Raw genomic sequence first — 15,915 nt, forward strand, 5'->3', positions numbered from 1 at the left:
TGCTTAGGAAGACCCTTCCCAATAGACTAGTTTTGGATAAAGCCAATGACTGGACACCTGGCGAAAAGAATGACAATTGCACGTCCTGTTGGCCATCACCTCCCTGCCAAAAAAATTAGACATCTGCCTCTAATCCACTCTTGTTGACTTAGCAAATGGCTTTAGGCAGGAGTTAGGGGAGGGAATTGGGCAGCTTGCAGAGAAAGATGAGGACACACCTCTCTCAACTTCCATTGGTCTTTGGTGTCTTTATAAGTGCCCCTGAAGTCAAGTCTCTCCATCAACATTTCTCCCTTCTCTTCAAGGATCTCTCCATATTTCCTCTGCAAAATGAAGTTTCCACACCTCCTCCTCGTGACCCTTCTGGCTGGAGTTCTGCTGGGAGCCTGTGAGTATAACCCTATTCCCCTGTCACTCTGCAAGGGTCTAGGACTACCAGAGGGGACTCAAATGCTATTTTTCTTACTCATACTCTCAAAGCAGGAGAGCTAACCCTCCTGGAGTTGTCATAGCTTTCCATAAGACCAATCAGTGAACCATCAAAACTAGTTCAGACATTTTTTAGTCATGCCAGACTCTTTATGACCCGCTTTGGAGTTGTCTTGACAAAGATACTGAAATGCTTTGCCATTTCCTTCTCCCACTCATTTTATAGATTAAAAAATCAAACAAAGAACCCAAAACAGAGACAAACAGGGTGAAGGAACTTACCGAGGGTCACATGCTTGGAAAGAGTCTGAGGTCAGATTTGAAATCAGGAAGAATTATTTTAACTCAAGACACTCTTTTCGTTTGGACAACTATCTGCCCTAAAAAGCTAGCCTTTTCATTTCTCAATCAACTTTAATAAAGGGAATAGAGACTGGGCTTGTAATTTTATTAGTATGAGAAAGTTCTCAGAGGAGGAAATATTTTCAGTTGTTTTCAATCATGTCTGTCTCTCATGGCGACATTTGATGCTTCTCAGTACCCTATGCCTACATCTGAGAACGTTGCCCTCCTAAATTTCAGACTGCGGCCAAAAATGGGACTGGTAGAGCTACTATCTTTGTAAATTTGCTTTTGTTTCTCCAAGGGTAACCATATTTACACTAACCAACCTCAGCTGTGGAAGTTCTGTAGAAATGAGAGCTATTGCTCTTAATTATCTTAATCATCTCAAACTTCCTTTGCCTCGAGTTCAAATCCCTGCTACAGTGTACTCTTGAGGACAGGAAAGTTCTTCATTTTTTTTCCTTTTGGATTTGAGGGTCCATGTATTCTCACTCAGGACAAATATAGTACAAAAGTAGATTTTCTATAAATGTTGTTTACATGTGTCTGGACTCCATGGTTATCCTAGGTAACACTCAGGGTACCTAAGTATTGTAAGACCAATCTTCAGACATTTATGGAAAAACTACTCTGTGTCAGGCCCTGTGCCACGTGCTGGAGGTAACACATAACAAAAAGGAAACTAAGGCATACAGCAAGGGTACAATATCATTCATGTTCACTAGTCCATTGTGCTCTCCTATATGGTAGGAGGGACAGTCATTGAGACTGAAATGGGGGCCCAGCACTCCAAGAAAAAGACCAGAAGTCTCTTACAATTAATAGATTTCAACAGAGAAATAGTCATAATGTGGCCCGCATCTAGATCTCCTTCCCTACCTCCTGGAGGCAGTTTCCTATTCCAGAAAATACATAATCTCAGAAAACACTCCCTTGCTGTCATCCTGTATTCTTGCATGGTGTCTTGCTCACTGCTTTCAAAACTTAGTTGGGAGGGGAATTATAACATGTTGGGGTCGGTGACTACTTAGTAATCATGAACCATTCCCTGAAAGTTCTCCCTGTGTTCAAATTATCATCACTCCAGCTCCAAAGGTCAACAAAATGTAGGATAAGGGTAGAGGTTACCATAAACTGATTAATAAAGTAGTGAATTAATGGTACAGGGCCTTTAAGACCAGAGAGAGAAACACTACTCTCCTATTGAAGCCTTCCTTCAAACAGGCATAGTGTGTTTTATTGCACTTTGCTTTATTGCTCTTCAGAGACAGATATTGAACAAGTCTTTCAGCGCCATTTATCCAAAAGCAATGAACCCCCATCATGTCTCTCCGGGTCACATTTTGGTAATTCTAACAATATTTTCAAACTTTTTCATTATTACTCTATCTCTTAATGTGGTCTGTTAGCAGAATTCTTTGATATTACTATTGAAATTTAATTGGGGTACCACATACCACATGCACATGTGGCCATTCTCTACCTCTTTCCTTCTTTTGAAGTCTCTCTCTCTTCCCTGGGACAACTCAATACTGAAATTAGACCAATTAAAAACTCTCCAAGAGACTCTAAGTGTTGAAGTGAAAGGAAGAATCAATCCAATGGCTAAGTTCATTGTTATCTAGTTTTAAGAAATTGTCAAACCATTCCAGCCTTCAGAAGCAACCACCTTGCTCAGTCATCATCCATCCAATTGGAGGCCAGACCTTCCACCAGCAAAAAAGATGACTACAACTTCCTGAAGGCTCAGATGATACATAGTGGTTTTTAGCAATAAAGTATTTTTTATTGGGTCAGCTAAGAGGCACAATGAGAACCAGACTTGGAGTTAGGAGTCAGGAAACCATCTTCCTGAATTCAAATCCAGTCTCAGAAACATGCTAGCTTTGTGAGTTGGGGCAAATCACTTCAACTTATGTGCCTCAGTTTCCACATCTATAAAAAAAGGCTGGAGAAGGCAATGACAAACTACTCCATTATCTTTCCTTAAAAACTCCAAATGAGATCATGGGAAGTCAGACACAACTGAAAAATGACTGAAACGTTTTTTTTTTTTCATAAAAGAATTTACATTTTAGGCCCAATAATACTATTGTGTACTTAATAGATTATACCCATAGAATAAACACTTTCACATCTACTGAGAAATAAAAAAAATTACTGTGACTTGCTTTATTGTGATATTTACTTTATTGCAATGGTCTGGAAACCAGCCAGCAACATCTTTGAGTTGTGATTGGACTCCCTTTTTCTACAACAGAGACAAGCCAGGATGCTTCTCTGACAACAAAGTTCCCTTTTCTACTAGAGAAGTCCTCCAATACATAAGCTCCAGGACTTGTCCTGGCCTGGCTACTCCCCAGAAGTCTTTCTTTTCCTGCCTTAATGTGGGGAGAATCTAAATATCTCAGTTTAAAACTTGCCTCTACAGATGGACAGGATACTTCTGCAACAGATCCAGAGGCATCTGAGCAGTCCCCATCAGAGCCAAATGACCCAGAGGCATCTGAGCAGTCCCCATCAGAGCCAAATGACCCAGAGGCATCTGAGCAGTCCCCATCAGAGCCAAATGACCCAGAGGCATCTGAGCAGTCCCCATCAGAGCCAAATGACCCAGAGGCACCTGAGCAGTCCCCATCACAGCCAAATGACCCAGAGGCATCTGAGCAGTCCCCATCAGAGCCAAATGACCCAGAGGCACCTGAGCAGTCCCCATCAGATCCAGCTGCCTCAGCAACCCCACCACCATCTACCAATAAAAGTGAGTATCTGGCTCTGTCCCAGGACACCTGTCCTTTCTACACATATAATCATTTGGGGCGGGGGGGGGGGGGGTAGGGGGACGGGGTTGGGGAGGGTTAGTCCATTTGGCTACACTCATCCTTTGTTGCCTCTATCCGGGTCACTGGCTCGAGAAAAATGGCAGCAAGTTCACTGCACTTCGATTCAAAAACTCTGTTTTCCAATTTTATATTTACTAGTTGAATGATTTTGGGAAAGTCACAGCACTTCCCTGAGCCTCAACTTGTTCATCTTAAAAAACAGATTTGGGGGAGAATCTGCTGTGGTCAGTCTTGTAAAGGGCTTTGTAAGCCTTAAAGAAATTGTGCTTCAATGGATTCTCATGGAGGTGGAGCCCTTGGGAAAGGGTTATGGAAACTTCTCTCATCCATGGCTGGCGAGCTTTACTAACAGGGTTCCATTTATTTCTCAGACACAGGAGTATTAGAAGGAGTATTAACAAAACTTAAAGAAGGCGTGGGTGAGTATTTCCATGTGTGGCTCCGGGATAAACACCTACATAAATCCTTCCCAATCCTCTAACCCTCATCTGCCTCCCTTAGTATGAATAGTCCAGGCTCCAAACCTAAGCACAGGGTATGAATCCATCTTTGGTGGGGAAAGCTAAGCCTTTTCTTCTTTGAACAGTGCAGAACACTCAGATTTCCTTAAGGCCATGCAGTCAGGCAATAGGCATTTATTTAGCACAGTTGAGATGTCAGCATTGGGTAAGCACTAAGCATAAAGAAAAAGGCAAAAAATAAAAGAAACAAAAGTGCGATCCTTGCTCTCAAGGAGCATATATTCTAATAGAGGAGACAATGTATACATAGCTAAATGAATATAAGAGGCAGTCAGAGAGATAAATAGAAACAGAAAAAGAAAAATTAAATAAATGAAATGTGAAAGGGCAAAAATGATGAGAAACTGGGCAGACAAGGCAAAGCCTCCTACAGAGCTGAGATTAGAACTGAGGCCAGAGGCCAAAGAAGAGGGCAGAGAATTCTAGACTTGCACGATGACCAGTGCAAAGGTAAGGAGGTGAGAGATGGAGTAACCTGTGTGAAGAACTACAGGGAGAGCAGGTCCATCCATTTCTAAAATCTTTGCCTATGTCTATTTCTTTCCTGCACTTTAACTTCCAAAGCAGGAAAACAAGGCTCTCAGCCCCTAAGATGGCCATTCCACATCATTCTTGAATCAGTTTAGGGACTTGACCCACATTCCTGGACTCAGTTTGATACAGGAGGGTGGTTGGGCCAGGAAAAAAGGAAGATCTCCGTTAACCTGGGTGGCCTGGGCTATGGGATTTTAACGTTGGAGCCATGATCTAATTTCGTTTATTTTCCTTGCAGAAAAATTTAAAAATAAACTACGCGATCGCTTTCAGAAATGAGAGGCAGGAAGTTGCTACCTTCTCCGAATCATTCCTTAAAAGGATTCCTTAAAGGAAATCATTATAGTCGCATAGATTTAACCTATTAAACCAGAGCATCAAAACTGCTGTGTGTCTGTGTGTATGTGAGTACTGTAGGCGCTGCTGAGAGGGGAGAACCTCATTCGGATTCTGAAGTGGGCATTCCTTAGAAATCTCTCAGGGGATAGCTTGGTGGCTTCATGGACTGAGAGACGGGCCCAAAGATGAGAGGTTCTAGCTTTAGCTAAATCGAGCATCAGACACTTCCTAGAACTTCCTAGTGATTCTAGCCAAGTCACTTGACCCCATTGCCTAGCCCTGACCACTCTTCTGCCTAGGAACCAGTACACAGTATGGACTCCAAGATGGAAGGTGAGGATTTACAAAAATGAAAAAAATCCCTGTGCCGTCCGTCCCCTCAAATGTTGTCTGCAGCCTCCATTACCTACTTCCCACAAATACAAATGCACACATATAATAGACACAAATAACTATTTGAAAGAAAGACACCTGTCTGTTTCCCATGATTGCATGGGAACAAAAAGACAGTATCCATCCCTACTGGCTTAGCTCAATGCTTCCAGATCTTTCACTGATTTCCCCCAAATCTCAGATAAAAACATTCCTCTTTGGGGAACAAGGAAACAAGGCTGGGATCAGCCTCCTACTGAGAAAAGAAAGAGATGGGCCCAGAGACAAAGAGAGAGAACAGGGGACAGTTTTCAGAAAGTCCTCAAGCTACAGATGGGATGGGGGAATTGAAGTTATGTGTGGCACTGACCACTCTGACCTTCACTGCCTGAAGTCCAGGTAGAGTACATTTCTCCCCCCCCCCCCACCAGGATCCCTATGGAGCCTCTCTGCAAATGTCTCCAGTCATTTGTCTTTGTTGTTTCCTCCAAGGGTAGGTGGTTCAATTAAGGCAATAACATGTAAATTCGCTTTTGTAAAGAAAGATTTCCTGCAAAAGGTATGATCACAAATACAGACACATTAGCCCAAAAGGAGGAACATAACCTTCCCCTCTTCCCCCTCTGCTATATCACCCCATACTCTGAGGAAGGGCAGGAGTTCCTCACTTCCCGTAGAGCCCAATCCCAAATTCCAAGTCCAATATCCACTTTGGGCTCCCGTCCCAGGCACCCTGAGTTTTCCAGGATTCCCTGCTGAATGGGCACACTGCAACATCTCACCTGGAATCCTGCCTCCAAGATGATCATTTCTCCATCTCCCACGTCCAGTGAGGGTCACCTTTACACCTCCAAGTGAGGAAGACAAATGCAACTGTATAACAGTATAGAAACAAACGTTTCTGGGGGACATCTTTTTCTTTTGTCATGTTTACTGTTAGAGAAATTAGGGTGTGAGTTGGACACATTGCCAGGCCTGGGTGGCAAGACAGGATATAGGTAAAAGAGTGGGAGGAATCAAGACAAAGGTATGCATCTGTGGGAAATGTGGAACCCAGGAAGTAAAAGGAATTTCAGGGTGAGTGGTCACCTAATAACAGAGGAGAGACTGAGAAGGGGAATGTGGACAGCTTGCAGTGGGAAGAGAGAAATGCAAGCTGAAAATCAGGAAGTTTTCCTGAGGGGCGCCCTAACCCCAGAAAATATCAGTGAGAGGAGTCACCAAGTGGCGTCATCAGGCTTTGAGCATTCTAAAAGTGAACTATTCCCCAGCAGGTAGTTTGCCTTAACCAGAACAGGGATCCAGGATCCCTAGACCATTTCTCCAAGACGGGGTAAAAGAAGGATAGCAGGGGTTGGAAGTCCTTCCCCTTTTAACAGTTTATTTCATGGTACCCATGCTAGAAGGAAAATGTGATAGTCGACCTCTGGACACAGTAGAAAAAAATGAGCAGGAAAAAGTAAATGTTCCACTTGGGCCCTGGAGTCATTTTTGCAGTCCAGAGAAGTCCCACAAGATACACAGACAAGTATGCTGACACAGGAGAGAGGGCTGATTAGGATTTGAAAACTTCTATGATCACAGCCTCAAAGAAAAATGCAAATTGGATACAAGACTTCCCATGAGGCTAAAAGAGATTAAAATGAAAAATTATGATGTTTTCAACAAAATAACAGAAGTAACAGAAAAAAAAAGGAATGAGAACTAAGAAAGTTTAAAAAAAGAGAAATAGGGACATCTGGTGCCAAGAGGATGGAGTGAGGAGGGAATTTGCCTGATCTCTCTGAAATTCAATTCCAAACCACTTTAAAACAAAGATCCTTATGAATTTCAGAGCAGTTAGCAATGTCTCAGACCAAAGAGACTCAAGGGATGAGCAAGAAAAGGACCTTCTCCCTGAAGTGGGATGAAAGCAAAGTCAGGTGCAGATATCCTGACCAACTTTGGGCAATATCTCAGTGGGGAACCCCCAGAACAGAAAGTCCTCAACCTCTAGCAAGCCAGCAGCAGACCTGGCCCTGGTAGAGCTAAGGCAGAGAGGCCTCAACACAGACCCTGTCCTGCAGAAGGACCCCACCATGTAGGTCAGGTCCAGGAGACCCCACTTCTCAAGCCAAACAGCCACAAGGTCACCTACTGTACAGGCCTACAGCCAGGGCACCATTCCTACAGCAACAGGACTTAAACCCTTCATAGGGATACCAACTAGGCTCTACCCCCAGGGCAAGCCAATAGCCAAGACCCAACTCGAGGACAATACAGTTGAGACTCCATTCACACAGGAGCAGGACCTGAACCCTATATGATACCAGTGACCCTCCAGGGCAAGCCACCAGTGAATCCTCACAATGTGCAAGCAAGCAATGAGCTACCCCACTCAGAGGTAAAATGGGGCTTTAAAAATCATATCAAAGGTTCTTCCCCAGAGGTAGAATCAAGATGGTGGAGTAGAGGCATGGGAAGTTCAAACCTCTCTGAGAATTCACCAACCAACATTAAAACAAAGCTTTCCAATCAATCCAGGAGTGCCAGAACCAAATAGGGTAAGGAATGAAACCATTTTCCTACAGAAAATGACTGCAAAGTTAGGTAGAGAATGTCTGGTTCACTGGATTGAGAGGGGAGCCTGGAGAAAGGCCTCACCAAAGAGGACTTGCATGAGACAAAACAAGCCTCACACACATCTACTGCTCTGGATTCTGAACTGAGCCAAAGCCAACTTCCGGATCCCAGACCCTGTCTAAGCCATTAGTGCAGCACCTCCATGCTTACTTTACACCTTAAAGTTACAAGACCCAGCACAAGCCTGCAGTGAAGACCTGAAACCGGATTCAAGGCAGTCCATAGTATGCCTGACCTGTGTAAGCCCAGAGCGAGGTCCAAACATCCTTCCCAAACCTGAGGATAGGTCCAAAATCCCAACACAAGAAAGTTCATAGTGCTTTAAACCCCGACAGCCATTACCAGAACAGGGAGGAGACAGACTCAGCAAGTGGTTTTCAGAGTCCACAGCTCACAGGCCATTATGCCATTTTTTTTTAGCAATTACTTGCTTGTGTTATTATAGGGTCTGATTTTATAACATACTTCCCCACCCCATTATGATTATATTTGCACTGATTATCATTTCTAAAACCATTGTTGTACTGAAAGTAATTTCCTCTAAAGCTATTCTCATTTTATCTAAACACCTGACCCCAACATCTTTACTCCCTCATCAGGTGTCCCTTCTTCTCACACTTGCAGCATGTAGGTCCCTGAGCACTGAATCTTCTTGGTGCTCTATATACCCTAACAGCAGCCAATCCCATTGGTGTTTCTCCTTTTTCAACCTTATTCAATTTGAATTTTAAAGTTTTTATCTCTTTTCTCAGTTCTTCTACCAGTTCATTGTTTCCCTCACATCTTTCCTTCTCTGCATTATAAATGTACATTACTACATGCCTTAATTCATACCATAGTGTTCCAGTATGGAAACTGCATTTTAAAACCATTCTTCACTACTGCACAGGTGTTTTTCACAAATTGCCTCCTTAAAAGCTATCCATCCCATTCTTTGGAAATGTCCAGGTCTATATATTGTTCTCCCATTTCTATAAGCCTACCCATAAATGTAGAGGGAGTTTCTCCACTCCCCTGCCTCAGTTTCTTGAATTTTGGCCAAGTCTGTGGACTGTTCGAGCACTCCCTCATAGTCTTTAATATTGCCTGCCTTGCTTTGACAATTTTGTTGTAACTTTCCTCACTTTTCAAATTCCAAAATGGATCCTGAGTTGCCCAGTCAGGGGTATTCCAATTTTGGTTTCTCTCCCAGACATTTTTTTCCTTTTCACTCTGTCAGTAATTCGTCCATTAAAAACTCAAAGTCAAAGTAAGTAGGGTCCCACTATTTAATGATTTTTTCAAATCTCTTGATAATGGCAATAGGTTCCTCTTCAAAAAAGGAAAAAGGAGTACCTTTCTTAAAACTGTCCATGTCTGCCTGAGTCAATGCCTTATGTCTGATAATTAGCTCACCCTCAGGAGTTAGTGTAGGAACTTCGTGTACTGGGAAGAAACTGTCAATGTTTCTATTTAAGTCAATTGTTTCCTTTTCTAGTTTAGTACCCTGAAAATACTGTTACATCATTTCCCCTTGTCACAGTATCACATTCTGTAAAGAGTCCAACCTCATGTTTATTTGATTTTCTCTCAGTTGTTTCTTCTTGTTAATCTTAATTTGAATTAGGATGTAGTATATGAAATACTTTATCATCAGTCCCAACAAGATCCCACATCCACCTATTGGTGTCAACTTCAGCAAATCTAATACTATAAAACAGAGTAGGTATCTAGCCCTGTCTTTGGGAGGAAGAGATCTCTAAAATATACAGGAATCCTTTTAGTAAAAATTTGAGTTGTTTCCTAGAATCATGGTGCTTATAGTTTTCTTATATTATTGATAAAAGATTGTTGTCTCTAATCCTTATTGGCTCGCCACTTGTTATGTTTATATTTGATCTCGATATCAGTTATGACCAGTTGATATTGATTAGGTAGTAAAGATTTCACTAAAGCTGTTAGGGGCTACCTGGTTCTGGCAATAGATGAAATTAACTGGAGACAGATTACTACAAAACCTATTTATTAATAACTATAAGAAGAATTGGGGAAAGGATAAGAAAATATAAATTGATAGATATATTAACCTAAAACTAAGATTTATAAGAGCAGGTCCTATTTTCATAGCCCCTGTTCTTGTTACAACATTTGACTCCATCACTTGTTCATCATATTTTCACAATTGCACTGGGGAATAAGGAAATGAGTAGGTTCTTATTTTCAAGAAAAATCCAAGCTGATTACAAAAATATAAGTTTCCTAGATTAACAGAAGAAGAAATAGAATTATTAAATAATCCCATATCAAAAAAAGAAATTGAACAGGCCATCAAAGAACTCCCTAAGAAAAAATCTCCAGGGCCTGGTGGATTCACAAGGGAATTCTCTCAAACATTCAAAGAAAAGCTAATTCCAATACTATACAAACTATTTGACATAATAAGCAAAGGAGTTCTACCAAATTCCTTTTATGACAGAAATATGGTACTGATTCCAAAACCAAGAAGGACAAAAATGGAGAAATAAAACTAGAGCACAATTTCCTTAATGAACACAGATGCAAAAATCATAAATAGGATACTAGGAAAAAGACTCCAGCAAGAGATAAGGAGGATTATTCACTCTGATCAGGTGGGATTTTTCCAGGAATGCAAGGATGGTTCAATATCAGTTAAACCATCCACATAATTGATCATATCATCAAGCAAACCAACAAAAATGACATGAATATCTCAGTAGATGCAGAAAAAGCCTTTGACAAAATATAACACTCATTCTTATTGAAAACACTAGAAAATCAAGGAATAGAAGGGTGTTTCCTAACAATAATAAACAGTATCTAACTAAAACCATCAGCCAACATCATCTGCAATGGGTATAAACTAGATGCATTCCCACTAAGATCAGGAGTGAAACAAGGATGCCCATTATCACGTCTATTATTTAACTTTGTATTAGAAACACTAGCAGTAGCAATTGGAGAAGAAAAAGAAATTGAAGGTATTAAAATTGGTAATAAAGAGACCAAGCTATCACTCTTTGTGGATGATATGATGGTCTACTTAAAGAATCCTAGACAATGAACTAAAAAGCTAGTGGAAATAATCAACAACTTTAGTAAACTTGCAGGATACAAAATAAACCCGCATAAGTCATCAGCATTTCTGTATATCTCCAACCCATTTCAGCAGCAAGAATTAGAAAGAGAAATTCCATTTAAAATAAGCCTAGACAGTATAAAATAATTAGGAATCTATCTGCCGAGCCAAACACAGGAACTATATGAACACAACTACAAAACACTTTCCACACAACTAAAACTAGTTTTGAGCAATTGGAAAAACATTAACTGCTCATGGGCAGGACAAGCTAACATAGTAAAAATGACCATCCTGGGGGCGGAATCAAGATGGCTGCTTAGCAAGCTGCAAAAGTTCAGACCTCGCGGAAGACCCTTCCTTACAGATTACAGACTGAATGCTCCTAGGACACCGAAATTCAAGCTGAGCAACAGGACAGAGGTAGGGAACCCTCCTTCTGGACTCAAATCAAAAGGTATGCCCCCCAAAAGCCAGAACCCAAGAATACTTGGGTCTAAGGGGAAGACAGAGGGAAGGTCCCAGGACCCCTCCCCCACAACCCAGAGGGCTGAGCCCCCAGTGGCAGCAGGAACCTCTGAGCGGGCAAAGGTGCTGGTTTGAAGGGTCTACCTTGTGAGCAGTGGGGCGCCAGGCACAGATTGTCCAGCATGGACAGCGGGGAGGAAGCCAAGGAGAGACCAGGGCCGTGGCTGGGACCCTCCATCAGGTTCCAGTCTCACCATTGCCTTGGGGCACATCCAGACCAATCCAGTTGAACCTAACCGCATCAGGACTCCTCAGAGCTCAGGGAGGCAGGCAAAGGCACTGGGGAACCTTGCAGACAGTGGAGAAGCAGCTGGAGAGAACTGGAGAAAGCCAGGGTGGCCCAGCCTTCCAAAAGTCTTCAACCTCAGAGCACACAGAGCCCAACACAGTTGAACTTAATCCGATCAAAAGCCTCCAGGGGACAGGGAAGCTAACATTCCTCCCCTAGAGACTGTACCAAGAGATCTGACAAAGCTCCAAGAGGGGAGACTGACAGCCCCAAAAACAAAACCAAAAAAAATGAGAGGAGCAAGAGTACAGACAAATACGGGAAGCAAAGAAAGGGTAAACCGGAGCAAACAACAGAAAAAGAAGAAAGAAATTACAATAGACAGCTTTTTCACACTTAATGAGCAAAGAGCAAATGAAATAGAGGGGGAGGGATCAGCAAAGGAAAAATCAGAAATCCCAGAGAATTGGATACAGGCTTTGGAAGAACTCAAAATACAAGTCAAAACACAATTAAGAGAGGCTGAAGACAATTGGGAAAAGAACTTAAAAACTAAGATAAGTCATCTGGAAACAGAGGCACTTGAACTAATACAAGAAAATAGTGTCTTGAAAGCCAAAATCAAGCAGTTGGAGAATGAGGCAAAGGAGATGAAAGATGAGGCAAAGGAGATGAAAGACGAGAAAAATAAGATGAAAGATGAGGTAAAGAGGATGAAAGATGACCTCCAAAGAAAATCAAACCAAAAGGAAAAGGACAACCAAAAAACTAAGGATGAAATCCAGTCTTTAAGAACCAGAATACAATAACTAGAATCAAGTGACCTCACAAGGCAGCAGGACACTATAAAACAAAAACAAAATAATGAAAAAATTGAGGAAAATATGAAGCATCTCATTCTCAAATCAGAGGACTTAGAACATCACTCAAAGAGAGACAGTTTAAGAATCATCGGCCTTCCAGAAGACCATGACAAAAAAAAAAGCCTGGACATTATTTTACAGGAAATTATTAAAGAAAACTGCCCCAATATCCTAGAACAAGAGGGAAAAGTGGAGATTGATAGAATCCACAGATCACCTCCTGTACTTAATCCACAACTGAAAACACCCAGGAATGTCACAGCCAAATTCAAGAACTATCAGACCAAAGAAAAGATATTACAAGCTACCAAGAAGAAGTCATTCAGATACCAAGGAACCTCAGTGAGGATAATTCAGGATCTGGCTGCATCCACACTGAAAAAAAGAAGGGCATGGAATATGATATTCCGGGAAGCAAGGGAACTAGGTATACAACCAAGAATCAACTACCCAGCAAAACTGACTATATTCTTACAGGGGAAAGTATGGTCATTCAATAAAATAGAAGAATTTCAAGAATTTGTAAAGAAAAGACCAGACCTGAACAGAAAATTTGATGTACAAGAACAGAACTCAAGAGAATCATCAAAAGGTAATTTTAAAAAGGGGGGGGGGGGAGAAAAACAAAACAAAACAAAAAAATTTTTAAGAGACTCAATAAGCTAAAATGATATGTATCCCTATAAGAAAAGAGGTCATTGGTAACTCTTAAAAACTATTGTTATTACCTGGGCACCAAAAAGAAGTACACTTAGAGGAAACAGTGACAAACTGTATAGGATGCAAGGACATAAATAGGTATATAGATATATGCAGGCAAAAACACATACACATGAGTATGCATATATATACATATATATAACTAGAGCTTAAAATAGGTTAATATTAAAAGAAATGGGAAAAGAAACAAAATGGGGTAAATTTATATGTCATAAAGAAGCTCATGGTGAGAGGGGAGAGAACATCAATATACTGGAAGGGTAAAGAGGTCAGAGACAGGAAATACTCAACTTTTACTGCTTTGAAATTCACTCAAAGAGGGAAAAACAATCCAATCCATTGGGGGCAGAGAATAGATTTGCACCCAATAGGGGAGTAGAAGGGTAAGAAACAGTCTGGTGGGGAGGGAAGCAGTAAAGACTACAGGGAAAATAAAGGGGGGAATAAGAAGAGAGGGCATAGAAAGAGAAGTAAAATAAGGGGGACTATTTAAAAGCAAACACTGGTGTAGATGGAAATAGTGAAAGAAGAAAAGGCAGGAACAGGAGCAGAAATCAATATGCTGGGAAATACACAGCTAGTAATCATAACTCTGAATTTGAATGGAATAAACTCAACCATAAAGCAAGGGAATAACAGAGTGGATTAGAATCCAAAACCCTACTATATGCTGTTTACAAGAAACACACATGAGGAAGGTAGATACACATAGGGTGAAAATAAGAGGGTGGAGCAAAATCTATTGAGCATCAACTGACAAAAAGAAGGTGGGAGTCACAATCATGATATCAGACAAAACCAATGTAAAAATAAATGTAGTTAAAAGAGATAGAGAAGGTAATTACAATCCTGATAAAAGGCAGTATAGACAGTGAGGAAATATCTGTACTCAACATGTATGCACCAAATGGCATAGCATCCAGATTTCTAAAGGAGAAACTAGAGGAACTCAAGGATGAAATAGATAGAAAAACTATACTAGTGGGAGACCTGAACCTTCCTCTATCTGAACTAGATAAATCAAACCAAAAGATAAATAAGAAAGAGTTAAGAGAAGTGAATGCAATTTTAGAAAAATTAGAGTTAGTACACATGTGGAGAAAAATAAATAGGGACAAAAAGGAATATACCTTCTTTTCTGCAGCACATGGTACATTCACAAAAATTGACCATGTATTAGGGCATAAAAACATTGCAAACAAGTGCAAAACAGCAGAAATAATAAATGCAACTTTCTCAGATCACAATGCAATGAAAATAATAATTAGCAAGGGAACATGGAGAGGTAAATCGAAAATTAATGGGAAATTAAACAATATGATTCTCCAAAACCAGTTAGTTAAAGAACAAATCATAGAAACAATAACTTCATTGAAGAAAATGACAATGATGAGACATCCTTTCAAAACCTATGGGATGCAGCCAAAGCAGTACTCAGGGGGAAATGTATATGCTTGAGTTCATATATTAACAAATTAAAAAGGGCAGAGGTCAATGAACTGGGCATGCAAATTAAAAAATTAGAAAGAAAACAAATTAAAAATCCTCAGATGAAGACTAAATTAGAGATCCTAAAACTCAAAGGAGAAATTAAAAAAATTGAAAGGAAAAAACTATTAATTTATTAAATAAGACTAGAATCTGGTACTTTGAAAAAACAAATAAAATAGACAAAGTACTAGTCAATCTAATTAAAAAAAGAAAAGAAATAAACCAAATTGACAGTATCCAAGATGAAAAAGGAGACCTCACCTCTAATGAAGAGGAAATTAAGGCAATCATTAAAAAATACTATGCCCAATTATATGGCAACAAATATGGCAATCTAGGTGATATGGATGAATACTTACAAAAATATAAATAGCCTAGACTAAAAGAGGAAGAAATAAATTATCTTAACAACCCCATATCAGAAAAATAAATTGAACAAGCCATCAAAGAACTCCCTAAGAAAAAATCCCCAGATCCAGACAGATTGACAAATGAATTTTATCAAACATTCAAAGAACAACTAATCCCAATATTAAACAAACTATTTGACAGAATAAGCCAAGAAGGAGTTCTACCAAATTCATTTTACAACACAAACATGGTACTGATCCCAAAGCCAGTCAGGCCAAAAACAGAGAAAGAAAACTATAGGCCAATCTCCCTAATGAATATAGATGCAAAAATCTTAAATAGGATACTAGCAAAAAGACTCCAGCAAGTCATCACAAGGGTCATCCACTATGACCAGGCAGGATTCATACCAGGAATGCAAGGATGGTTCAATATTAGGAAAACCATCCACATAATTGACCATATTAACAAGAAAACTGACTAAAATCACATGAGTGTCTCAATAGATACAGAAAAAGCCTTTGATAAAATACAACACCCATTCCTATTGAAAACACTAGAAAGCATAGGAATAGACGGGCCTTTCCTAAAAATAATAAACAGTATATATCTAAAACCATCAGCAAACATCATCTGCAATGGGGATAAACTA

General features: G+C 40.3%; 1 protein-coding gene across 1 annotated transcript; it reads left to right on the forward strand.

Moving 5' to 3' along the window:
* Positions 1–260: 260 nt before the first annotated feature.
* Positions 261–5,054, forward strand: LOC130454797 (uncharacterized). Its single transcript, XM_056800998.1, has 4 exons — positions 261–388; positions 3,206–3,535; positions 3,989–4,036; positions 4,911–5,054. Exons 1-4 carry the CDS (start codon positions 331–333, stop codon positions 4,949–4,951), a joined length of 477 nt encoding a protein of 158 aa, XP_056656976.1. The 5' UTR covers positions 261–330; the 3' UTR covers positions 4,952–5,054.
* Positions 5,055–15,915: the final 10,861 nt, after the last annotated feature.

Source organism: Monodelphis domestica, chromosome 5, assembly GCF_027887165.1.
Source record: "Monodelphis domestica isolate mMonDom1 chromosome 5, mMonDom1.pri, whole genome shotgun sequence".
Taxonomy (NCBI): domain Eukaryota; kingdom Metazoa; phylum Chordata; class Mammalia; order Didelphimorphia; family Didelphidae; genus Monodelphis; species Monodelphis domestica.